This window comes from Sceloporus occidentalis, unplaced genomic scaffold (genome assembly GCF_023333645.1).
Source record: "Sceloporus occidentalis isolate IW3139 unplaced genomic scaffold, rSceOcc1.0.p SCAF_31, whole genome shotgun sequence".
In the NCBI taxonomy this organism is placed as follows: domain Eukaryota; kingdom Metazoa; phylum Chordata; class Lepidosauria; order Squamata; family Phrynosomatidae; genus Sceloporus; species Sceloporus occidentalis.
In genome coordinates, this window is record NW_028317011.1 from 6651960 (window position 1) to 6679571 (window position 27612).

Here is a 27612-nt window from a genome sequence, read left to right on the forward strand (position 1 = left end):
AATGCATCTTATCTGCCAGTACATCTTATGTTTCTATGTTATCCTCCATAATGTTATTGTTTGGTTAAGGAAGTCTGTTGTAAGGGTGGGGTGAGGCAAAGAAATGCAATTCAGAACAGGAAACTGATCAGATAATGGTAGCCCTTCCACAGGCTGCTTCTGGTTTTCCATCTTCTAATCAATTACATTGATAAACATAATAAGCTTTTAATTAGTTAGTTTCAATGACCGAATCATGATAAAATTCTAGTTTTAATAGTTCATGATTAAAAATGATATACTGCTTCTAATGTGTATACATTAGTGGAAACTCAATAACACCTAAAATAATAATAATAATTTTATTGTTCAAAATGATTGTACTTTCATACATTTACAGATTGTACAGATCCAGATGTAATATCATCATTCTTGTTGAAATGCATTCATTACCATGAGGAACAATGCATAAGTTGTAACATGTTCAGTGTCATAGCTTTATCATGAGAAAGAAAATGCTAATCATTGGATACCAATGTTATGCTACATTTTTAGGCAATCTCAGTTTCAGGTATTAATACAGACATGCAAAATAATGAAGCTATTAGACTTTTCCATATAAAACACAATTACATGATTAGTGGAGCTTTTAAGTATTTGAGTCAGATAACAATATATATCAATAATACTTGTAGGAAAACAGAATAAAATGTTGGCATTGAATTACTCAATGGTTCCTTCAAGGTTGCTAAGATAAAAACTCACGTCTTGTGTTGTGTATTAACACATGACTTCTTGACTGACTATGAAGATATTTTTTTCTAACAACCAATGACCTTTAAAAAGTATCTTGCTCCATTAAAATGGTGCAACAAATAGAATCCATGTTTCATTTTCATTATCTAATGTACTTTGATTACACAGTAGGAACAAAATGTTACTTGGCAGTCTTTTGAAGATAAGTTACAACAGATAAGTCTGAATGTAAGACTGTCTCAGCAAACAATAGCTTCCATCTTGGGGTTCACAAATGAAAACTTCTTGAACATATCTTGGTCCATGCTGTTAATAAGCCTAATGTCTGTGGTCGATAATCTTGGTTTCTCGTTCAAGAACTCTTTGTCAAAATTTGAGCAGTCACTTGCTGATTTCTGTAGTGAGAAAGGATGTTATTAAAATATATTTATTTATGCAACCTTGTAATTACAAATATTCACAATAACATATTGTCTCTTAAAGAGCTGTTTTCTGATAAGACACTGGACAATCTCTGCTTTCTTCTCAAACCAAATAATTTTCCTGCAACAGCAATTCCTTCCCTTGACAGAACAGAATAACCAACAGTTATGTGGTTGGGGTAACAAGTAGCACCTCTCAAACTGGAGCTCTCCAGAGCCTGGGCAGTATTGCGACACGTTTCAGATGATTTGCTCATCCTATCTAATTCACATTTTAATTAATGACACTGCTTAGTGACTATGGTCTGCTTATGGTGATAAAATAAGTCCCAAAGATATATGTAAGATTTTATTTATAGGCCTTACCACTTTTGGCTTAAATGGCGGTTCTATTTCTCTGTTTTCTAAGCGTTTCCAGTCAATCTGCTGAAAGAATGCATGATGACGAATGTTTCCCTTCACTCCAAGTCGTGTTTCTGGTTCTCTGACGAACAACTAGAATGGCAGATCAATATAAATAAGTTAAAGCTGCGATTTCTAATGCATTCACTCATGTTCATTTGATGGTCATTACAAAATATTAAATAAATTGTTTTATTTAAGCTGATGAGCACAGTCTGGCTTTTATGATGTGTCCTTGTCAATGTGGTAGACCTAGGTCTCAGGGGGAAAAGGCACCTCATATTTCTCTTATAACTTTGCCAAAAGCTACTATTAGCTTAAGTAAGCTGTCCTTAAGAAAAATGCAATCTTTGATCTAGAACTGTCACAATACTGTATATTAACTGCAAGTTTCATATAATACTAGCCATACTGTTCAAACACAGAAGAAAAATTACATGTGTGTGACATACAAATGGAGTCAATGGGAAAATTTGTATTACTAAAGGTGAATTATGATGTAGAAGTTTGTTCATACGCATCCACCTTGGAGATTTTGCTCACAGACATTCGCTAAGCATCTCTACTACTGCACAATGAATGCCCCTGAAACTGATGGCAGTTTGGATGGACCATTTCAGCACAAGCATATCGGAAATTATAGCAAATAACTATTTGCTAGAAAATAAACCTCAGACTTATAAAATCTATTTAATATCTAACCCCAGTAGGGTTCCCTTATACAACAATCAGGGGAATACTACGGAAGGGTCCTCTGATTGCTGTTTGCAGCTCTATGACAGCTTGATCTCCTATGCACCAGCAGGTATTTAGCCCTGTCACTATAACAAGTGGACAGGTCAGAACGGAGGGGTTGGATCAGGGCCGAGGCAAAGGGCAGACAGCAGGTCACAAAAAAGGACACTGAAGGGGGTAAGATCAAAGGGGACAAGAAGGGGCTGGGATGATAAGAGGGGAGCTGGATGGGGCCTGGGAGAAGCTGCAGGCAGAGATGGGCAAGACAGGGACAAGTCAGAGTACAGTATCATCACTCTGATTGGAGCTTACAGTGACAAGGCTATTATATTCATCAGATAGATTTATATTAAACATGGATTATGTTCCTGAGCGCTTAAGCTCTGCAATGTTTGATTTACCATCACCAACATATCTCTTGCTTCCTTGGTGAGAAACCGAGGATAGATCGGACCATCCATACGTATTGACTGGAATAGTTGATCTTCATCAATGCCATGAAATGGAGACTGACCAATTAACATCTCATAAACAAGGACTCCAAATGACCACCAGTCAACTGAATAATTATATTTTTGCCCTAGTAATATCTGTGAAAGAACAATAAGCATAAAGTGCCATCACTCTTTGGCCAATAAAAAGAAAAGAAGGATTGCACCAATTTTATTACATTATATTTAATTTATGGAGCATCAACAGATTTGTAGGGCTATTACAATACGGAAATAGAGAATTTTAACAATATTCTAATTAAAACATGTAAAATTGACAATAACTTTAACACATATAAAGACCAAATAAATACAAGTGCTCTTGCAAGTTACAATCTATTATGATTGCTTACAATTAAATAGATTACACATTAAAAAAAAACAAGAAATAATACACTTTACACTTAAAACAGTGAGTTGCGGGTAAATTGCATTGAATTGAAACAGTTGATTTCTCATCATTGACTTTGCATGATAAAGGGTCAACCCAAGGTATATATTATATTATTTCAGTGAAATTACAGGTTCATCACTCTGTTTAGTGAATCAACTAGTAACTATGTTACCTAAAAAAGGCTTAGGCATTTAAAATATCACACCTCTCATCTGTAAAAATCCAAAATAATTATTTATACACAATACTTTCTGAACTATTAAATGCTAAATAGTTATGTTAGCCTAAGTCATGGAAACTAGAAACATTTTATATTTCTGTCTTTAAGAATAGTAAGGGTTAGTAACAATAAAGATCTTATTGTCAATAATAACACTTCTGCAGGATCACCTCAAGTAACCTTTACCCTGTGGTATAGATCTTCCACAATTGCATATTTGTCTCAGACTCTATAATTTGCTAATATTTGTAGAAATTAAAGACTTTCAAAGTAAATGGTGCGTAAATATGTTAATTTGAGCATATTATTTGATGTTTAACCCCTTAAGGACAATGGGCGGTCCCAAAACCCATTGAAAACATGTACGGGCTTTGTCATTAAGGGGTTAATATTATTTTCCTATTGAATTACTAAATTATAAATTAAAGAACTTACCTCGGGAGCTATATAATCTGGTGTCCCACAGAAAGTGCTGGTTTTAGCATCCCCAAACATGTTTTCTTTGCACATACCAAAGTCTGCTATTTTTACGTGTCCCTCCATGTCCAACAGTACATTATCAAGCTTCAAGTCTCTGAAAAATAGCAACTTGTCTTGAGGTTCTAATGTGGAGGGAATATAGGTAACAGTAACTGTCCACTTTAAGTCATGCTCTTCCTTTGTCTTGATCACATTCTACCTGTGCTGCACTAATGTTATACAACATATTTTGTTTTCCCTCAAGGGAGATGTGGACCCTAATTGATTTCACACAGGGAAAAGGTATATATACACTTGTCTTGATATTTTAAAAGCAAATAGGGGAAAAACATGTCAATTAAAGATGTGTTCATACCTTGTTTGGGCCAACATGGTATATTATGTTATATGAGTTTAATTAAATAAAATGATTACTTTCACTACTTGGACTGTCCTCTACACCAGTATCCCCATGTGGATGTATAGGTGCCTGCATGAGATTTTTCTCCTGTAGATGCCACATATATCTTTAACAACACTATACTACAATTGACATATTTTATTCTGTTTAACTTCATAGCCAATAAAAACCACTGCAAATAATGAGAATAGCAGCAGGGACATGCATGACCCCGCAATATACTAACATGTTTATGGTCAGCCTAGAAGAGGATTCAAACCTTAGATATAGGCTAACCCACTTAGATTATATTTTTCACATTTGCATGGAAATCCTACAGATTTTCACAACAATTATACCCAATTTCACCCAACCATTAAACTAGATTACTCCAGCCAGTGCATCAACTTTCTTGACACTAAGATTAGCACCACCAACAATGGCACAATCACTACTACATATGAGAAACCTACTGACAGCAACAAATATTTCCACTGATATAGATTTTTTGAGTGTTTCTGTGAGATTTTTTGGCCATTCATCTAGTAGATGTCACCGTCCCGGCGGCTCCGGACGCCACCGGGAGTGTCTCCGTCCTGGCGGCTCCGGACGCCGCCGGGAGGAGAACTGGCCGCGGTTCTTGAACGCCGGCCGTTCGGGAAGGCGGGCGGTCCTCCGCTCGCTGCACAAGGGCTAGTAGCTGGCGGAGGGTTGGCTGCGGTTCCCGGGAGAACATCTCCCCGGGCAGCGGACAAACCTCCGCCCGAGGTATGCGTCGGGGGAGATTCAGCTCCGGGAACAACAGTTCCCGGAGCCTGAGTACTTACCCGTCCTCCAGTCGTCGGTCCGCCTCCCGGGCTCACGGCTCGTCTGGGGATTGATTGACGGCTGGGGGGTGTGGTCTTTGTTCTGGTCCAGGAGGGGCTTGTGAATTGGCGCCAGTTTTAAATAGCTGGCTGTGCCTTTCACAGACACCCTGTTGTGGTCTTTCAAGTTTAAAGTGATTTCTGCTCGTGTTACCAGTTTCGTGTTTTGACCTTTGGCTTGCCTGATACCCCTTTTGCGCTACGATTTTGTACCTTCGTCTGTGACTTCTGGTTTTGACTCCTGGCTCGTCTGAATATCCGCTCCGTGAATCTGACCCCTGGCTCGGCTGACTACCCGCTCTGTGTATCTGACCCCTGGCTCGGCTGACTATCCGCTCTGTGTATCAGACCCCTGGCTCGGCTGACTACCCACATTGTGCTCCTGTCTCGTGCTGCGCCTTGCCGCTGCTGCTGCCACTCAGTACCTATCTCCAGCTGGTGGGAGGTTGTCCACTGTTGGGATCATCTAAGTCCTGGACTGCTGCTGCCGGGAACTCCCCTCTAAGTAGCAGTAGTTTGGGCAGAAGAACTTCTGCAGGGACGACCTTCCTTAATAGTCCAGAGTAACAGTGACAGTAGAGCATTTGTGAGGTCAGACACTGATGTTGGACGAGAAGGCCTGACTCGCAATCTCTGTTCCAGTTCATCCCAAAGGTGTTCAATGGGGTTGCAGTTAGGGCTCTGTGTGGGCCAGTCAAGTTCTTCCACACTAAACTCACCCAACCATGTCTTTAGAAAAGGAATAGAAAAGGGCCTTCACCAAACTGTTCCCACAAAGTTGGAAGCATAGCACTGTCCAGAATGTCTTGGTATGTCCCCTTCAACATACCAATACATTTTGGATATTGCTATTGGTGTAACGGTCAGGTGTCCCCAAATTGTTGTCTATATAGTGTACCTAAATATATCTATATTTTTTCCATCTGTACTGACTATGTATAATTATTTTAGGGATTTTTTTCCACATTTTTCCTATTTTTTTAAATTTTGTTTGTACTAAAGGAGTTTATCTAAAAAAGCCCTACCTTTTCTTAAAAAAACCACAACATGTAATTTGTGTAGTTAAACTAAACGAGAGAGGGGGAAATAATGCCTGTAAACAAGGTAGCAAAAGTGCTAAAAACCCTTTTAGACATCTTAGTGGGAAAAAAATCCTTAGTCCTTAAGGGGATTAAACTCAAAGGATAGGTGCTTAACTCACTCCCTGAGAAATATTACTCACCAGAGTCATAGGGTTTCCACAAAGCAATATTCCCCCCCTCCAAACCTGACAGATTTATAAGTAATGTATCCTTAATTGGGTTACTCACATTAAATCAAGTGTACCAGCACTAATATACTAGAAAGTACAGCCAGCAGTGGTAAGCTCATGCAACGTACAATATAAAAGAATACATCTACAGTCATACTGTTAAAACAGCTTCAATAAAGGTGTACTAATCTGTTGTGCAAATAAATACACTGAATTAAACATAGTACCTGTATACCACTCCTTTGGAATGAAGAAACTGAAGACCGCAGACAATTTCAGCAGCATAGAAGCTGCAAAGAAATATATATTTAATTAAAATCACATTCACATTCATATATATATATATACACACACGTGTAATTGACCTAATTCTGGCAGTTCCCCACCCCTTGGCCGTAGCCAAAAAAGTACACTAAATGTAAGTTATTTTATTTGATGCATTAATAACAGGTTATTATTCAAAATAATTGGTTTACTAAAAATATATTATGAAAGAATATGACCTTTTTATACATGCATTCAGAGTAAATGGTTCATAATTAAAGAGGAACAGCTATATTTAATATTGTCCCCAATCTTAATTTTTATACATGCTATATATGAAAGATTACATATTGCTGCTGCGTCATGTTGCAAACAGGTGCTCAGGCCGCGGGTAGTCATAGAAATAGATTTACACAGGAAACATGAGGCTGTATGTAAATGCTAGTGCTGAGCATCTATAGTCTGCCTAATGACGCATACTATAGGATATTGATATAGCAAGTCTGTTACTACTGGGGTACATGAGAATCCTCTGGACATGACTTTTGTAAAACTGCATGTTCAGGGTGTAGTCAAACCTAATATTTGAGAAAAAACTGCTCAAAACAACCGAATCCCAGTAAAAACCCAAAAAACAAACACTTATGGAAACTATGGTGATATTGCTTTATTTTGAGAGCATTTACTGTTGGCTACAGGGGGGGCTGGCACGTTCTGGCCCGGGGGGGATGTAAAGTCGAGCAGCCTCTCCATATTATTTCTCAAAATAGCTTGAATCATTATAAAGAACATGTGCGTGTCAATCTATATATTGATTAGAAAAAAAAGTCCCTTACGTTGCCCTGGCAAGGTCAAACTTGTGACAGGCTTGTATATGGAACATGAGATCACCGCCGTTGAGGTATTCCATCACGAAAAAAAGGTTTTCCTGTTGTCAAGAAGGACAAATCAAATTATCAAGCGTATAAACTATCAAGATATGTATGGCTACTTTTTTCATACAGAAGATTGCATATTAAATATATGTATTTTAGATTCACAATTTAATATCTTGAAGTAATCTAAAAGCAGATTTATCTTACTAAATAGGTATACCTATAACAAAAGTGTTTACTGCTCCATATTTTGTATCACTCGGTTACCATTGGGTCAATACATATTTTCCATCCTTCTACATATGGAAACTGGAAGACCCAGAGCCATGATGGTGGGGTATGCATCGACACCCCACTGCCAGTGAGTACTTGTGAAAAGGCAGTAAAAGGTTTGACATGTGATATGTGGTCTGAGATAAATGCTACTCTACAGACATGGAGATCCAAGGTCTTTCCTGTTATATCTTGTTGTTTTTACTCAAAGTAATTGAAAACTAGAGATTACTCAGTTTCCCTTAATCTTAACATGTCAAAAAGTATAAAAGCGGAATAATTATTTAACCCCTTCGTGACAAAGGCTGATTTTACTTTTTGTACCCTTCGTGACAATGGCCGTTTTAACATTTCTGCGCTGCTCGTGTTTAGCTGTAATTTTCTTCTTTCCCGTTTACTGAACCCACACACATTAGATATTGTTTTTTTCAGGATAAGAAGGGCTTTCTTTAGATGACATTGTTTTGATTATATCATATTATTTACTATTAAAAAAAGTATAAAATATGGTGAAAAATTTAGAAAAAATGACTGTTTCTAACTTTTCATCTATAAAAGGTAATAAAAAAACCTGCTGAATAGATTCTACTATTTGTCCTGAGTTTAGAAATACCCAATGTTTTTATGTTTTTTTGCTTTTTTCTGCATGTTATGGAGCAATAAGTACAGGTAGCGTTTTGCTATTTCAAAGCCATTTTTTCCAAATCTGGTAATTCTTCCCCCCATGTGCCATTTCGGGTATCTTTGAACCCGGCCAATGCAATTTACCCCATCAAATCATATATTTTTTAAAACTAGACAGCCCAGGGTATTCCAAATGCTAGTATTTTAACCCTTTCCAAGCACTTATTCTACCATCAGCCTTTGTCAAACTTTATGGTAGAACATAAATATATCTCCCTTCTAAATTTACATTTAAAGGAGATCATAATGTTGCTAAAGGCTTCTGAATAAATGTTCTTGACCGGCTTGGAAATCTCTGTACCAACAGCTATAACTAATCTTTTTTTTGATAAGTGACATGCTTTTTTTTCCAGTAAGTGAACCGGCTTTCGACTTGCTCAGGTTCTCCTCTGGTGAAAATATTTCATGCTGAGAGCTACCTCTAAGCACGGCAAAGGGTCACAGAGATTCTGAGGACCAGAAATCAATTCTCAATCAACACAGGCTTTAAAGGCTGCTTAATTAGGTACAAATTAGTTTGGGATTGGAAAACCAAAGATTTTGTAGTAGTTTTTCTGGCCAAATGTCAAATCATTACAGTATTTACATTAGTACAAAGATTAGTCTTCTGAGAGATTTCCCAATGAATACATATTCACTGCAGACAGTTATCTGGAAACAGTGATCTTTGGCAGATACTGATGGAAAAACACTTGATAGACTTGTGCACAGCAAGAAAAACCGATAAAGACGAAATTGTCATTTAGTTTTTGCCACCTCCATCTTCAGACAATTTTCAGACAACAAATGACTAATTTTGTCACCAATATTTATAAAATATATATTCTGTGTCATCACCAAACTGGAGGTTTTGCCGGTAGGGTAAATGTGCAAGTGTCTTAAACTCTACACAGGAACAGTATTTCAATGTGTTCAAGCACACTCAAATGTCTATTTTTTTACCAATATTCTTAATGATTTATTATTTTATGTTGTCCACAAACTAGAGGTTTTACCTTCAATTGAAAAAACAGCCCTAAAATAAACAAATTAATTATTACATATGAATGAAAGAAAATAAACTGTCTGCTGCAGTCCCTGTATATCAATAATGAAGTACTATATACACTATAGCCTCTCCAATCCATCCCAGCCCAGCAAATTGACACCAGGATGGTAAATCAATCTCATCCTCAACACTGTTACTGTCTCACACTCCAACACTCATCAGCCTGTAACTGCTACTGACAAGTTAAAATGGCGTCAGTACATTTATATATCTAATGCTTGTCCTTTCCCCTGATTGTAAATGCTGATTGACCAGAGTGCCAAAGTAAGGAAAAAACTCCCATAGAGTTTTGGACCCACCAATCTCAGTCATAACCATCAATGAGAACATTCCATTTTTTTGGGCTACGTCACACACAGTCCCTTTCCACGTAACCTCATGAAAAAGCACCAAAATGGGTTGTAAGGGCACCAAAACATGGCAAACAAACAAATCTTAACAAAATTTGAGGGATTTTGCCATTTGATTTTACCCTCCTCATTATCGGAGATTTGTACAGACGGACAAAACTGGCAAATTTAGATTCAAAATAAAATGTGTACAAATCCGAATGCACAAGTCTAATACTTGTTTTGGATTTTTGATCAGGATATTGTTTTTAAGACTGAGATACTCAGTTCTATTCTAAACCTAGAAATTTGAAAATGGATTAATGCATTACAGACAAAAAATGTATCCGCAAATATTTTTTCACAACTATAAAGTATAACATGAAACTATAAGAATGCCGTCTACACAAAAGGTGTGATCACTAGATGGAGCCAGAACCCTTTGAAGTATGGTTTGTCTTGGGTTCTTTATTAAACACTAATTCACCGATGAGGTCTCAATGTTACAAGCAAGATCCAAAAAAAAACCCCAATAGCAATTACATTGCTGTCATACATTGTGAAATACCTACATATTAGATTGCATTTTATGTATTCCAGAAGAAATTTATTACATATGTAATGTCTTTAAATTAATGAAATGTCTGACGTCTTTAAGGAAGGTGAATGGAGATTTGCACATATTTTACCCGCCGTGTTCTGAGCAAGTACTAGTTCAAAAACTTCTGACCACTAAAGAAGTAGCATTTTGATTTTATATTATAATTTTTTATAAAGTTTTAATGGGGGAACATATCATATTTATGGCGGTTTAAACTTATGATTTAAGCATTTCCCATTATTTAAACTAACATAATTCAAGTTTAATATTGTCATGATTTGTTCATGTAGTGCAAACAGATTCTGTGCTGTAGTGCAAATGAGGTTGCAATAATTACTTGCATTGCAGGGCTAGAAAGGAATCAAAACTGAAATGCTAGCAAGAAGTGACTTACTGAATATTAAAACATCTATCACGTCAGTGGAAAATTCACACATAAAAACTATAAAGACTGTGCCAGACTTAATTCTTATTAGAGGGCTTTCATCAAACTTTCCATCCAGGAATAAATAAAGGGCCTTCTTATTAATCAAAAGCGCTGCCTAGATTATTGGATCTATATAAATAAAACATAATAATAAAACATAACAGGACTCCAGGCAGAAGCCAAAGGTTATAACAGTGACGGGTACCAATCTCACTTATTCACTTTACTCTATACACACCAGCAGGCCCTATTTCCTTCCCTGTGATCTCTAATTAAAAGTTCACCTCTGTGCTAGGAAAGATCACTGTAACCGTGTTGGCTGTTTGGTTCAACTGTTTTGTTGCAAAAGAAGAAAGTTGTTTCCCTTTAAGGTGCTGATCTTAGTAAATCTGTCATTTTAGTCTTTGAAGACTCAATAGCCTAAAAAAACCTGACTTAAATATTTCTTGGGAAAGCTTTAGACTTTCAACAGGAAAGCTACAGACAGCTAGTGTTGAATTCCGCAGAAGGGGTGGAAGAGCACCTTTAATTTATGTAGGGATTTCATCTTGCAAGATGTCCGTTATTCGGAACACTAACATTCAATTCTCTGAACTGAATTAGCTGCAGTGTTTTACACACATACGTGGAAGCCAAGTTATTGGAAATGCCCCCTCTGTGAAGATAGCGTGAAACAAAAGGTCAAGACAGTTAATGTCATTTCCCCAAACATAAAAAAAAGGAACCGGGTCAGGTTATATTCAGCCATCTGCACTTCATTTGTTGCATTTCTAGTATAAACGTAATTAAAATGAAAGTAGCATTGCACTAAGCTGAGTATGATAAAGTGTGGTTTTGAAACGATTTTACTGTCAGTTAACCACAGGAACATTTGACGACGTTGCTGTAGCTTTACACAGCTTGTAACCCACACACTGCAGGAAAATATTATCTAAACCAACAGATAGTAAGTACAGCTCATTGTGGTGGAATTATTTTAGTCCCAAATAGGTCGCATGAACGTCTCATTTATCCATTGGTGGTTCCTAAGGCTTGTAGAGGAAATTTAGAGGAATCTACAATAAACTGCTTTTTTGTTGTAAATTACATTAATTATGATTCATTTGTGTTCATGTGGCAAAATAGTTGGGCGCAAGAAGAGAGTGGCCCTTTTAGTATAAGTGCTCCAGGACTTCAAGCTCCTTAATCTGCCCTTGTCCCCAATAGTAATTTGTGCTTCAGAAAACCTGTATTGATTTCCTGCTCACATCTCAGTTTGTTAAAGAGGCAGTCACGTACATTTTTTTCCAGAGGTGAAGCAAAACCTGGTAAATGTAGCTGCTTCTTGCCTCCTGGAAGGTGGTGCTGCCGGGTCTATTGTGCAGATACACTGGTGGTGGTGGGGGGGGAAAGCCAGGTGGTGTTGCAGATCATTTGACGTTGCAGAGCATTATGAGATTGTCAGGATGTGATATATTTCAATCAAAGGAACAAACATGTTAAAACAATGATATGTTCCCTTAGCCGATGAGACATAGCATGAAAAGTAATTGCCCCCCCCCCCTGCCGATGCCAGGGGTCATTATCTACCCTCTCCTCCACTTAAAAAAAAAAAATAGCACTTGGGGCGGCAAAGTGCCGCCTCTTCAAAAGTGCCGCCTGGGGCAATTGCCCCACTCTGCTCCATGGTAGGGTCGGCCCTGATCTCCATCCACCTGAAATAATTTTATGTTTTTCATGCAGAAGAAACAATAATAACCTTGTTGTGTAAACAGTTGACTAAATATGCATCCTCTGGCTAAGTTACCTGTGTTTGAAATGTGCAGTAAAGATGGGTCAGAAAAGGGTGCTCCCAGGCAAGCGAAAGCACCCTTTTTTCCACCATGGTACACTCAATGTCATCATCCATAATGACAACGTCTTTCTTTAGGACCTTCATTGCAAAAAATTGATTTGTGTCCTTAAATTCTGCAAGGAACACCTGGAAAAAACATGTTTTTAAAATTCAGTGCAATTGTTTTTGGAATCTAAAATATTTTTTATTAAAGTCGAGATATATAAGGTAAAAGAATATCAACTGTCTGCTGAATCATGTTTGATTGATTAAACAATTAATTAGATTTTTTTGTAAATTATTCTGAAAAAAATAAATACATACATAAAGGGAATTCTGGCTTAAATTAATTTCATATTTAGGAGACTTAGTTTAACATATTAAGCATAGATATGCTCTCTGGAGTGAATTAAAGGAAAAGTAACTATTGATATACCTGGTGAAGAAAGAAAAATAGTAAATAATGATATATGTTGTATACAAAAGCAAAAGCTATAATGCCATCAAGTTTAACACAGTAAATTAAGACACATATTATGACATTGCATGGTAATTTTAATTTATATATGGTATTTTAAGTTAAACGGTGGTTCATTCGGGAGTTACTTTTATTGACTGTAGAATAAGGGCATGGTGAAAAGGGCAATGGTTCAGGGTCCACAAAAAGTTGACGAGTCCAGGAAAAAGGTTGCTCGGCGACGAGCACATCCTTTCATCATGCAGTGCGCGGTATCTGAGTGTAAAGTATGTGTGACTTCCTTCCTGTGGGCAGGAAGACATTGAGCTGAACTGGTACATACTATGTGTATAAAATAACTGCTTGCCCACAGTCAATTATAATTTACTCCGGTTTGCATTGTGAAGGAATCCCCTCCTGTGGGAAAGGAAACCATGGCTTACCTTTGTCAAACAATATATAACTATATATATGTAACACCACATCACATGCATCAAACGAAAATGATTATAGGTCTATAAATAAAAACCCTTTTTTTAATGTACGCAGCAGTGACATGCATTCACTAAAATATACAAATAAAAAGCAAATAATAAACAAATAATGTATAATGTACAGTATGCCAAAATGTTGTACCTCTGTTAACAGTTAATATCTTCTAAAATGTGTCTGAATTTAGTCTGGAATTGAGGACATCCTCAGATTATATAATTATTTTGTTTAAATAATAGCCACCATTTAATAACACTGCTATAGAGAAGTGCATATATTTACCTTTCCAAAGCTTCCTTTTCCCAGCATTTTATGCAGTACAAAGTCATTGAAGGTCAGTCTGATGTGACTGCATAAGTGCTCTCTCAATCTTGAATCAGTAGAAGGTTCTTGGTCTTTGATTTCCGCTGCTGGCATTTCCCAGGAAATACCTTGGGGCTCTAAAGTTGATAAAATACAAAGCAAGTATTGTATTATAACAAACTATTAATTGATTTGTCAGCAATGGGTAATGTTTGGCTTTTCGCTAATTGTTTGTGCCATCAAGTGTCATTGTTTTGTGCAATGCTTTATGGATTCAGAAATATTACCTACAACGTAGGGTCCAAGCATCATATGATCAATTTAGAATTTATGTACGTTCACAAGAGGCTCTGTTGTTTAGTTTATTTTCTTATGTTATTAACAATCTTAAGTGAACCAGGGTTTTATAATCTGACGTGACATTAATGATTTATACTATGACAATAAATAGAAAGAACACCAGTGGCATGGATTTCGACCAAATCAGACTATGAATCAAATTAGCACAAAAATGTTTGAATTAATTTGTACCTAAAATTGAATCAGCTTATTAGAAATAAGGCAGTAATTACCGAAAACAAAAATGTTGTAAAACATGAAATGTTTTATTTAAAGCATAGAAAAATGTCACACCCAGTCAATGGATTCAACAAACAAGTCACTATTTTAAAATGCTGCTGCTCATTAACAGTTACACTAACTAGTAAGTTGTTACTGTGACCTCTTAAAAAGAATAAGCATGCCCATAATGGAGAAAATGCCACCCATGCACCATCTTTTCCGGCCAGCTTCCCCAATGTTACAAAAAAAGGGTCATATAATGTAAAATATACGTAGTGCCATCGTTTTACGACAGGGATCCCTATAATATAGTCCCAAACATTGACTTTAAAACCAAGCGTATATACATCATACAACATCCATGCACAAGCTTCCCAAGCCCTGTCAGACCAATCTGAATCTGGAAAATTCATATTCTTTTGGAAAAAAATAAACTTTGCAGGGCCTTAATACACTCATCATTTTTTATGTTTTCCCCATCATAATTTTCAATTATTACTCCGTTTTTTATACATTAATTTGGTGTTCATGTCACTCAATAGATTGAAGACACACAGCCAAAAATATTTTAATTGCAGTATGTTTCCCAAATGATCTCTTTTCAATTAGCAACCTACCTTTTTTAACTGATAAAACAAAAGGTTTGCCATGTGCAGCACTCAGTTCACCAACTTCAACAGGGCCTTCCCTGTAAATTTGTTCAGTTTCCTGTTGTCTCCTGTCCTAGAATAATGAAATTCATCAAGAACTCAAGACAAATATAAGAGCATTTCGAAACAAATGCAACCCCTAAGCAAGGAAAGGAAATATGAATTGTTTAGTTGTTCAGATATTTGACATTTTCTGAGGGTATCCCTACGTGAAGGGACCACCGGTCAGTTTTAAAGGCGGTGTTCAAAAACTAGTTTCATTACATAAAATCAGCACATTATTTGGTATTGAATAATAATGTTACACCAATACAAAAGAGGTTAAACAGGAAAAACAGATATTTAAAAAGTCGGAACCAGAATGGGGTTAGGTGACACAAATTAAAAATCTAATTTAGATTATTTTCCTAATTTTCTATAGGGAATGTAAAACGGAGAATTTAGAACAGAATTTTTGTCATTACCTGCTGTTTTTTTTCTACCAATGCCAGCGCTTCTGCCATCATCTTTTGGTTAATCCCACAGAGGTTTGCAACTTTACTTTGACACTTGTGATGGACATTAACACCACAATCTTTAACAAAGCAAAACATCCCATTAACAAATGTAACATTTATAATCGTAATAGAAATACAACTTTGTTCAACTACAATGATTTGAAGGGAATCCAAAGGGCCCCAATACGTTAAAATCAGAAAAGAGAAGTGTATTAACAATACCTTATTACAATGTGTTTTCCTAGTAACGGTAAAGAAGGTCATTTTGGTTTTTATGTGTATGCATGTTAGTGTAGGTTGGAAAATTAATTTTAATGTTTTGAAGAGAAAAAAAACTTCAAGGCCAGATATTTGTACAGGCTGCAAATCCTTAATGTGTGATGATATTAGCATACATTATCCATTTTTGTTAACATGAATAATCCAATTGTATTGTTTTAGTAGACAATTTACATGTGTGAGATTATGACGGGAGGTAATTCCCTACAATCTATTACAATTTTTGTAGTCATAGGGGAGTTGCCTAGAAATGTATTATTGGTCACACTTTTAAAAATAGTTGCATTTACTCTGAAGGCCAATAAGATAGCCCAAAATATACAGTACGTGCAAAAGTCTTAGGCAGGTGTCGAAAAAATGCAAAGGAAGAATGCTTTTAAAAACATTTTATTTTTTTATTTTTCTCATTTAACAAAATCCAGTGAGTGAACAGAAGAAGACTCTAAATCAAATCAATATTTGGTATAAACAATATGGAATATATTTGCATGCAGTTTTTTAAGGAACTCGGTAGGCAGGTTGTTCCAAACATCTTGGTGAACTAACAACAATTCCTCTGTAGATTTAGGCAGCTCCAGGCAGCAAAGTATCTGTTTCCAATTTATTTCTGCTTCTTCAGCTTGGACAGGACATCTGCAAACCCCTGTCTGTCTTGAAATTTCTGTCTGGGAGACACTGTTGTGACCTTGTTGTTGTGCTGAGTCTTAAGGCAAAGGGTGGTCACATGAAATATTGATTTGATTTAGAATTTTCTTCTGTTCACTCACTTTGCATTTTGTTAAATAATCAAAAAATATTAACATGTCTATTTTTGAGAGCAATCTTGTTTGAAAGCATTTTTTCACACTTGCCTAAAATGTTTGCACAGTACTGTATTTGGTAGAGAACACACTCTGTGTGCGCTATCCATTTCTTTTCTGACCAAATTAATAGAAAAGGATTCAATAAAAACACAAAATGAGCACAGAAAAGAACCAGACATTGTGTAAATGCTGCTTTATGTCCTTATTACAAGGGAAATGGCCTGGTGGCCATATATGGAATTGCATGTAAAACACATTAAATCGATTTAGGCATTTCTGCCCAGTGGTAGAATATATATATATATTCTCCTGGTATTATGACTTGCCAAAGCAAAATAAGACCAATTGGCTTTTGTTTATTGTTCACATGAGTGTTTTCTTAAATTCATATTAATTGAAATATTTTGTAGTCTATTTTGTAGCAAATGTGCCTATGTTTCCTAACAATGTAAATATATTTTAATCCAACGTAAAGTATAGTGACCAGATCTATTATAAAATGATTATTTATCAAGATAAAACATACAGCTGTGCAACATACAGAGCTAATTGTTTACAGTGACTGTGGAATCCAGGATCAATAACTTAACTCTTTCTATATTCTATTGTTAATTAAAAAAAAAACATACCTATGCAATAAAGTATGTTTGTAACATTTAAGTAAGCAAAAACATAATGTTATTGTGTATGTGGATACGGCTGTGTATTTATTATATAACAGAAAGAACAAGTCAAACGCATCAAAAGATACGTGTATGAATGACAGAATCTGTCATTGCTTTTGGTTAGAGCACTGAGAATAGCGAACTTGACAGGGGTTCCACAGCCAGTCAGTACGAAACATCTTTAGTGCTATACACAGCAAAGAATCCTTTACTGCTGTCAATAGAAGAACTTCACTACTTACCTGCACACTTTAATCCCTGCTTTGCAAAGCCCCATAAAAGTGTCCCGCAGTGCTCACAGAAAGTTGGGCTTTTATAATTGTACACTTTAAATCTGTGTGGCATGTCTATCTTGAATCTTTCTTTGTGGAGCTGTTAAAAAGAGGTTGTTGGGCAGAGTTTATCATTCATACACAAAACTTCACTTCATAAAATTTTCATATTTTTCTCCTATGATAGCAGTGGCTTCTAAAATGGCTACTGGTTGTGTGGGAAGGTATATATATATATATATATATATATATATACACACACACAGAGGTATGGAAGGTTATATGCTTGTGTTTGGATCCTTTTGTTTGGAAATTTAAGCCACAAATAAATCATTTACTTACCACGGTCTCCTTGCTGTTGATTGCAGAACCTGTGCATTTACCAATTACTTTATCGATACATTTCTTGTGAATTGATACATTGCATTCTGTGCAAAGAAAAAAAGCAATGTAAAGGACCATATAGTATTTAAAGGTTTTGCACAGCTGAATAAAATATAAAAGGTTCCTTACGTCTGCACTGATATCCTTGCTTGTTAAGGCCCCTGAAAATATACAAAACATACATATGAATTGATTATCTTTCAGGTAATAATCTATACTAGTATACCAATATACCTCCGGTAAAAAAAAGATAAATATTATCTACTTCATCATTACAGGGACAGTAAGGGGGAGGCCCACACGTTGGCATTATAACTCTTTTATTGAAGCATGCCATGTCAATCAATCCTATATATTATTCTTACAGCATTTTATACCATTATATATACACACAGATTAGCCATAACATTTGTCAATGGGTGGGATATATTAGGCAGCAAATGAACATTTCATTCTCAAAGTTGATGTGTTAGAAGCAGTAAAAATGAGCAACTTTGACAAGAGCCAAATTGTGATGGCTAGACAACTGTTTCAGAGCATCTCCAAAACGGCAGCTCTTGTTGGGTAGTCCTGGTCTGAAGTGGTCGGTACCTATCAAAATTGGTCCAAGGAAAGAAAGGTAAACTGGTGGCAGGGTCATGGGCAGCCAAGGCTCATTGATACACGTGGGGGTCAAAGGCTAGCTTGTCTGGTCAAATCTAACACACGAGCTACTGTAGGTCAAATTGCTGATAGAAAGGGGCCAGAACACAGAGTGCATTGCAAATTGTTGCGTATGGGGCTGTGTAGCCACAGACCAGCTAAGATGCCCATGCTGACCCCTGTCCATGCCTACAATGGACACATGAACATAACACCTGGACCACAGAGCAATGGAGGAAGGTGGCCTGGTCTGATGAATCACTTTTCTTTTCATCACCTGGAAAGCACACGGCAACAGGATGCATCCATAAAGCCCCCACCCAGGGCCGGCCCGACAATGGAGCCGAGTGGGGCAACTGCTCTAGGCGGCACTTTTGAAGGGGCGGCACTTTCCCCAAGCCCTTTTTTTATTTTTAAAGCGGAAGAGAGAGAGAGGGGCGCCGTTCAAGTTGTCAGTACCCGCTCGGCGCCCCTCTCTCTCCTCTGCGGCGAGTCTCCCTGTTCAGTCTCGGTGCCGGCTTGTAATGCTAAGTGCCGGAAGATGACGTCGTTTACAAGCCGGCACCGAGCATTACAAGCCGGCACCGAGACCTAACAGGAAGACTCGCCGCAGGACTGCTGAAAGGTAAGTAAAAGGGGGGGAGGAGAGTAAGGGTAGTTAAGGGGGGGGCGGCAGGGACGGAGGGAGAGGAAGGGTAGATAATGGGGGTGCGGCATTTTAAACTTCGCCCCAGGCGGCATTTTGTCTTGGGCCGGCCCTGCCCCCACCTCGCAACTTACAGCACTTAAAGGATCTGCTGCTAACGTCTTGGTGCCAGATACCACAGCACACATTGAGAGGTCTATTCGAATCCATGCCTCGATGGGGGAAGAGGGATCTACACGATATTAGGCAGGTGGTAATAATGTTATGGCTGATTGGTGTAAATATTGGAAGAAAAATTAAATGAACCCTTTGGAATTACCTGGTATTCTGCATTAATTGCTCATAAAATTTGATAGAAATCATCAGAAGTATTTATTTTGTGGTGAATTTGATTAGCTAATGACACACAAACAATTATAACCTTTCATGTGTTTATTGAACACAACCATTAAACATTCACAATGCTGGTGGAAAAAGTAGGTGGACCCTTGGATTTATTAACTGGGCAAACCTCCTTTGGCAGCAATAACTTCAAATAAGCGTTTCTGGTAGCTGCAGACGTTCAGAAGAAATTTAGGTTCAGGAGAAATTTAAGATTCTTCATTACAGAACTCCTTAAGCTCAGCAATGTTCCTAGGATGTTTGGTGTAAGCAGCTCTCTAATGGGTTAATGTCTGAGCTATGATTGGGCCACATCAAAAAGGCAGATTATCCTGTATGATACCTTGATAAACTTGGGAATTCATTGCCCTCTCGATGATAGCAAACTGTCCAGGTCCAGTGGTAGCAAAGCCGCCGTAAATCACAATGCTCCCTCTGGTGCACTTTTATGCCATACATAGTGCTGCATGTCCAACCTGAATAATTCCCCCTTAGTTTCCTCAGTTTAGAAAACATTTCACCACTAGCGTTGGGGAGTGTCAAGGTGCCCTTTTGTCCTGCCATGAACTCCATGCCTGTTTAGTGTTTCTCATATGAACAGAGATGTTCCAGTTCCATTGATTCCTTCAAGCATTTAACTGTTACTCTAGGGTTCTTTTTTAACTCTCGTTCCATGGATTGGACTCCAGGTTTGATAAATCCTGACTCAAATTATCTTTTATTGAAGTGATTAGCCAAGCTTTTGCTTACTTTTTCTAACCCACACTGTGAATGTTTGAATAATGAAGTTAATATGCACAAGAACAATACAATACTGTGTGTGATTAGTTAAAACAAATGGGTTTGTTCTTTATTGTAACTTAGATGAAGATCATATTTTCATACAAATTTATACAAATATGCTGGTAATTCCAAAGGGTTCACTTCTTGCCAGAGTGGTGATAATGATAATATATAACAATAATATCTCACTGCTGCTATCAGTACCATGGACAACATTATGACAAGAATAGTTGGTGTTTGGGAAAATAGTTAAATACATATTCTAATCTTCTAGCTCTAATCTAATATATCATTCCTTCATATAATCTACAATTAAAATTATTTTAAAAAGTTAATATGAAGACTTAAACATGTTGCAAGATCATATTACTGAGATACAGCAAGCCATTTATTAGATGAATTTTGCATTTCCATTGGCTTTCAATCTGAACTTGTGATCTGGATGAGAGATTTTTGATAGACACGAATAACAGCAAGAGTATAGCTAATAAAATGTACACCTCCTTCTGGTGCATTCACTTGAAAGGTTCATATATTTTATAGCTTCTATTAATAATACATTATTCCCATCTGAGAGCAAATAGCACAATCTGAATAAAAGTACTGCCTGCAATCATACACTTGCTGTCAATTACCAATTTGCCATTTACACATAGCAGTTACTCCACTCCATGAGAAAAGTAAAATAAAGTCAGTTCAAAATATGTGAGTTTAAGATTAATATTCATATTAGGCTTTTTTCATGCCATATTCTGTTTCATTCTGTTTATAACTTCTATCTAAGTTCTAAAGTCTAATTGTAATTCTTATAATTCTTAAGTAATATTTCAACACATTTGTTCTTGCAGAACTTCAATGCAATGACTAATAGTTGTAAATTAGGAGACATGTTATAATTTTCATATCGTGTTTTAATCTCTGCCAACTTGAATGAATCTTGGATATCACACATTAAATTGCAATGTTGTAATATACATAGTTTAAATACTTGTCTCTTTAATTGTATATAACAACTGGCATTTCGATATAGCTATGTAGTATTGAATAGTAATACATTTAGAATAATTTAGTAATTTTTGTGGGACCTTATATTTTACGACAGAGATATGCATGGAAACCTTTTATGGGCTGGGAGTATATTTATCCTGATATACCTATAAGTAAAAAGTAAAATAATAAGCATAAGCATGAGAATCTGAGATTCTTTTAATGTTTTATTTTGTGGATTGTAGTAGGATTACATATTGGACATTTTAAGCATACGTAACTGGAGACTGCGACTGCTAACTACTAACTTTTCTTAAGCATGCCAGTTTAGAATGGGTATGTATATATATATATATATATATATATATATATACATATATATATATATGTATATATATATATATATACACATACATACACACACACACACACACACACACAGTTAACATGTCCAATATGTAATCTTACTACAAACCACAAACAAAAAAAATTATATATATCAGGCCTATACATATCGTGTTTCATCTGTCTTTCAATTACCACTTATCTAAGATTGAAGCAATGCTTCCAATCTGCATATTGCAAATAAAAATAAAAAGGATAGGGAAAAAACTTTACAGATAAATTAATTACCAAACAAATTCATGGCAAACGGAACAGAATGTTGGCTGTGGGAAGAATGTTGCTGTAAATTCATGAAGCTTGACATTGTGGACTTTGGCCTGTTTGATGGCTCCTCTGCGCTGATGTAATGCAAACTGACCTTCTAAATCAGCTTCATAATGCTCTTTGGGATCTGTGAATATATGCAAAATAAAAAGACTTCAAATCTGTGCAGTTCCTTGAACAGAATATTTTGTACAAAATGGGGAAAACCACATTGACATATGTAACGTAAGCTAATTACACATATAGAGATACATATAGAGATGAGCAGCCAGATCTTCAGCCAGAAGGTTATTGCAAAAGACTTGATTCAGGCTCTATTTGCTGCCATCAAGCCTAAGGTCTATGTGTCATTTCAATGGTATTTCATTATTACATTTGGTCCTTGAGAACACAGACCTCTTGCAGTTCTAGGATTTTTCTATAAAAATGTAATGAAAAATCTCTGCCTTGCTTAGCTATCTTTGTGTACATTTTCTAATATGTTGCAACATATTACTGTTATCTCAATCTGGCTAAAAAAAGAATTCTTAATTAAAACCAAAAAACCGTAACAGTAGGTTGCTTTAAAACAAACGGTGTAAGTGTTGTGTCAAAACTTAAACGATACACTGAAAACAAAACATTTACATACCCGACTGTTCCAGAAAGTATCTTGCGTTCATTATCATTCGGCCTTGTGGTTTTAGTTCTATCTGTACAGAACACAAAAGAGGTTGTGCATTTCCCATTCTACCATTCCAAAGTAATATCATATCTTTTTTTACACTTTTTCCAGTGACAATTTTCCATGGAACATTTAGTTGTATAGAGAAGCCACTATCTATACTTATAACAGATATGTTTAAAAGTTCTATTTCCAATACGGAAAATGATCTTACATAATTTCGGAAAAGACTTGTTAAAATGTAATCTAAGGGTTTCTCATGTTAAGGTGTGGTTTGTTACTATTACCATTACAATAACCACACACTATGTTTTTTTTTATTTCAGTATCAGGATACCACAAAAATGTTAATGAAGGACAACCTTAAAAGATACATTATATTAAAAATAGGGCTAGAGTGTCTAAAATGACAAATCATTCTTCCTGTTAAATTATTTATCGAATAAAAGTTGTAATCTTCTGGACTGCTTGAAAACAGTATTCCTAAAAATAATAGCTAATTGAATATGAATATCCCCTTATTCGTCAGATTCTTGCTTGAATATGTACACTATACCCCTAATTGGTATTCATATAATTGCAAATCAAAAAGAAAAAAAAAATTATTACCCAGATTTCCATTTTCCCACTGTTCTTTTTGCAGCGCTCTGCCAGAGAATTCAACTCTATGGTCGTTTCCGAAACCATTCCTTCAGGCTTGCCCTTAACAATAACATGCATTACTCTTCCTTTTCGAATATGAGCATCGAATGTGCTTTCCCATGGTGGATACATGGTCGGTTTCTTCTGGATATATACCTTTCCATTCTCTGCTTACAAAAGGACATATTTGTAACTAAAATGTGTTAACTCATGAAAATGATTCTGTTATTTTTTTATCAGCACCAAAGTAAGTTTAAATAGCAGTTTAAGTCAATTATTTTTAAAATAGGTAATCTTGATTGTACATACTCTTAAGCAAGATGTAGAATAACAAAAGATTTCCAGGTTCATTTCATCTAGGACATTCTTGACTTAAGAGGCCATTAAGGGTTAATGACACATGTTAGGCAATTAAGTATTAACAGTCTGGGGATCATTATAAGCTTAACAAGACAAATCAATATAACAGTCAATGGGGGAAATACTAATACACATATTCTGTTTCATCTGTTAGTCCTGGTGGGTTAAAATGACACTTATTTGAGAATTAACAGTCTGGCAGATTAAGACCTGCTTCCCCAGGATGATAATGATCAACAGAGGTGAACTTCAAAAAAATAAACCTTATTTGACTACTTAATTATGTGTAATTTTAATGAAAGTATTTTTAGTTGAATCTATTTCAATAAATATCCATTTATGACTTTACAGCTAGTAAACATTCACAGAAACACCAAACTAACCACAGAACAAGCAGCTCTGATTTTTGTCTGTGTAACAATTAAGAGCATGACATTAACTTGGTAACAGAATTTTTTTTTTAATGAAAACATTATTAGAATAAGATTATAAACGAAAATAAATATTTAATAAAATAATATAAATAAGAAATATATATTTTGTCTTCTGTAAATAAATCCACTGTAAAAAGAGTCTGGTACAGGGTGCTATATTTTTTGAAAAAATAAAAATGTGCATGCTAATATTGTTTTGATTCAGCCACATTGGAGGGTTTTCCAGCATACACTGCCATTTTAAGGTTATACCATATGATCCTAATTGGATTCAAGTCAGGACTTTGGCTAGGCCACTCCAAAACCTTTATTTAGTTACTTTTGAGCCTTTCAGGGGTGGACTTCCTTGTCTGCTTCAAATTATTGTCCTGCGCTCAACCGCGCTTGAGCTTTAGGTCACAAACTGACGGCCAGATATTATTGTGGAATGCTGTGCTAGCTTTACGCCAGATATAATGGTACTCATGTCCATGGAATATTATCCCAAAAGTCTTGGGGGTCATCAAGATGTTTTTTGAAAAATGTGAGACAAGCCTTTGTTCTTTTTGGTCAACAGTGGTTTTCACCTTGCAACTCTCCCCTGGAATCTCTTTCTTATTGTGGAATTGTGAACACTGACCTTAACTGAGGCAAATAAGGCTTGCAATTCATTACACATTAGTCTGGATAATTGTATGACCTCTTGGATAAGTCATCGATCCCACTCCTGAGAAGGTTCACCATTGTTTCAAGTTTTCTCTGTTTGTATATAATGGCTCTCACCATGGTTCGCTGGAGTACCAGAGCCTTAGAAATGTCCTTTTAACCCCTTTCAGACTGATAGATGTTAATTACTTTGTTTCTCATCTGTTCTTGAACAGATTGATGTATCATGTGCGGCTTTTGAGACCTTTTTGGGTACTTCACTTTAAAAAACAGGTTCAATCAAATTGATGTTTAAATTCAACAACACTGGCGATAATCATGCGTGAGTGTACCTAGTGAAATGATCAATTTTAATTTGGTTAACTGGTTGGTTTAGTAACTAAAGGGGGCATTTTTGTTGCATGGGGCCTGGTAGGATTGGATAGCATTTTCTCTTCAATCCATGAAATAATCATATCAGATAAGCATTTTGTGTTTTTCTTTGTCTAATAAATAAAATTATTTGATGATCGGAAACATTTAAGTGTAACAAATATGCAAAATTAAAAGAAATCCAGAAGGAGCAAATACTTTTTCACAGCCCTGTACATATCTCTCATGGAAATTGTGGGTACAATTAACCTAGAACATAAAAGGTCTGTATAGTATTAGGATATTATAATAGTTTTTAAATATTTACCTGTTTCGACAGCTTCTTTCACAATCACAGCACAGTAAGGTCTTTGTATCTCCCCCCCAGGAGGCTGAAGGTAAGGTCCAAGTTCAAAGTTGGAGAGGCTAATCCGTAGAAATGGAGACATAACTTCTTCTGTCATTGGAAAACGAAAAACACAAAAGTTGCTCCTATATAAAATTGAAGGTTCCTCTAAATTCAGAGCAGTTATCTCTGACAGGCAGCCGTAACGCTAAAAAAGTTACCACTCTGCAAAAAAAAGCTGATCTTTCCCTGCGGGAGGAAGCTGTGCAGTGGTCTGTCTGTCGATAACCACATTTTATCACACTAGTGTCAACCATGCCTTTCCTGATTTAGCTGGTCAATCAGGAGGCATAGTCATGCAGCGTCAGGACTTGAGCACCTGTTGTCTTCAGTTCAATAACGCCATGCTTACTGTTGTAATATCAGTTACAGCATCGTAAGACTTATTTATACAAGCTGTGTAGTAACAGGCAACACACTGTTACTTTATCCAAAATCATAACAATACAATAACAATATTATGTCAATCAAACAATGTTTCATTTTTAAAATAACAATGTGAATAGTCACAAAATATTTGTTTGGAAGTGCCAGAAAACTACTCAGGAAAATTATACTCGTGAACTGGAACTGAGATTGCAAGCCAGGCCTTCTTATCCAACATTAGTCCCTGGCCTCAAAAATGCTCTACTGGACGAATGACCAAAGAATCCGATAGAAACATTCCAAAATCTTTTGAAAAGCATTCCCAGAAGAGTGGAAGGAATTATAGCTTCAAAGGTAGGACCAAATACATAATAATGTCTAAGTATTTAGAATGCAATGTCATAAAATTCCCTGTCAGGTGTCCCAATACTCTTGTTCATATAGTGTGTATACACACACACAAATATAAACACAAACATTTGCAAAACATTTATAAATTAACAAAATTATTTGCTTGGCTGATTGTCCTCCACTAATTCTACAATGCCACTATGCTTACAGTGCTTGAGTATCTAATACGCATATCATAAAATCTTGTCGGCTGAAGATCACAGGTACCTCAAGTGTGCGTTTGTTAAATGATATCAGTGCTCCCTTGCAGAGCCGTAGCTAGTCCCTTTAAGGCAGGCACTTTGATATAAGCTTAAACTGCAGAAGTGTGGCAGAATTTCTACACAATGATAACTCAGCAATATAGTTTAGCACCTTTGTCTTGGACACACTGCTGTTTCAACCTGTTTCCATGTTTCTGCCTTGTTTCTCTATTTGGATAAGATTAAAGACAAAAATATGAAACCCTTGATAATGATCTGCCTGTGGAACCTAACAGTGACATTGAATCTTCAACCATTTTGTGTCATCTGTTTTCTAAAATATTCTTCAACTTATGGTTGCTGTCTTCTAATACAAAAAACAATTATTAATTCTACAAAATGCCATTGTAACCATTTATTGTTTTGGCCTTCTTTTACCTGTAGGTTTTGCTAGATGGTTCAACTGATCAGCTAGGTAGCATAAGCGGCACACACTGCAACACTTTTGCCAAGCCAATGGCGGAAATATGTTTAGACATCCAGTAAATTCTGTGGTCTTTATCAAGTTAAATAGCTTCTGATGATTGCGAGCTTCTGGTTGTCTGTGCAGCTTCTTTCCTGGACACAGGATCTACTTTAACCAACATGTCTCAGAACTTTTTCAGACTTGTCCCCTTTTTTGGCTTTTGTGCATATGTAACACAATACATTCTAATTTAAAGGCTTCAGATGACCTTATTTATCTGTTTCAGGTTACTGCCCAATATCTCCACCTGTAAAAGCAAACCCACATAAATCAATCTAAAACGTAAGACAATGAAACATTTAAGCATAGTACATTATTCAGTACATTTTGAATGGTATTCTTCTTTCTATATTGTAACTTATTTGTAGCTTATACAACAAATAAGAATGAATGGAAATTATTCTAGTGCTCCATTTTTTATTTTTTCTAAAAAAAAATCCTTTAAAACTTCTTCTTAAGTGGCT

At 36.1% G+C, this 27612-nt stretch overlaps 1 protein-coding gene across 1 annotated transcript; it reads right to left on the reverse strand.

The window, feature by feature from the left end:
* Window positions 1-974: 974 nt before the first annotated feature.
* Window positions 975-25706, reverse strand: LOC149298778 (protein kinase C theta type-like). The gene is made up of 17 exons (XM_089487013.1): window positions 25586-25706; window positions 23435-23634; window positions 22793-22853; window positions 22126-22288; window positions 18183-18214; window positions 18012-18097; window positions 17640-17769; window positions 15618-15727; window positions 15121-15226; window positions 13922-14079; window positions 12664-12837; window positions 7477-7568; window positions 6604-6666; window positions 3835-3973; window positions 2696-2884; window positions 1524-1652; window positions 975-1130 (listed from the first exon to the last, which is right to left on the reverse strand). Exons 1-17 carry the CDS (start codon window positions 25704-25706, stop codon window positions 975-977), a joined length of 2109 nt encoding a protein of 702 aa, XP_089343139.1.
* Between the last annotated feature and the right edge of the window lie 1906 nt (window positions 25707-27612).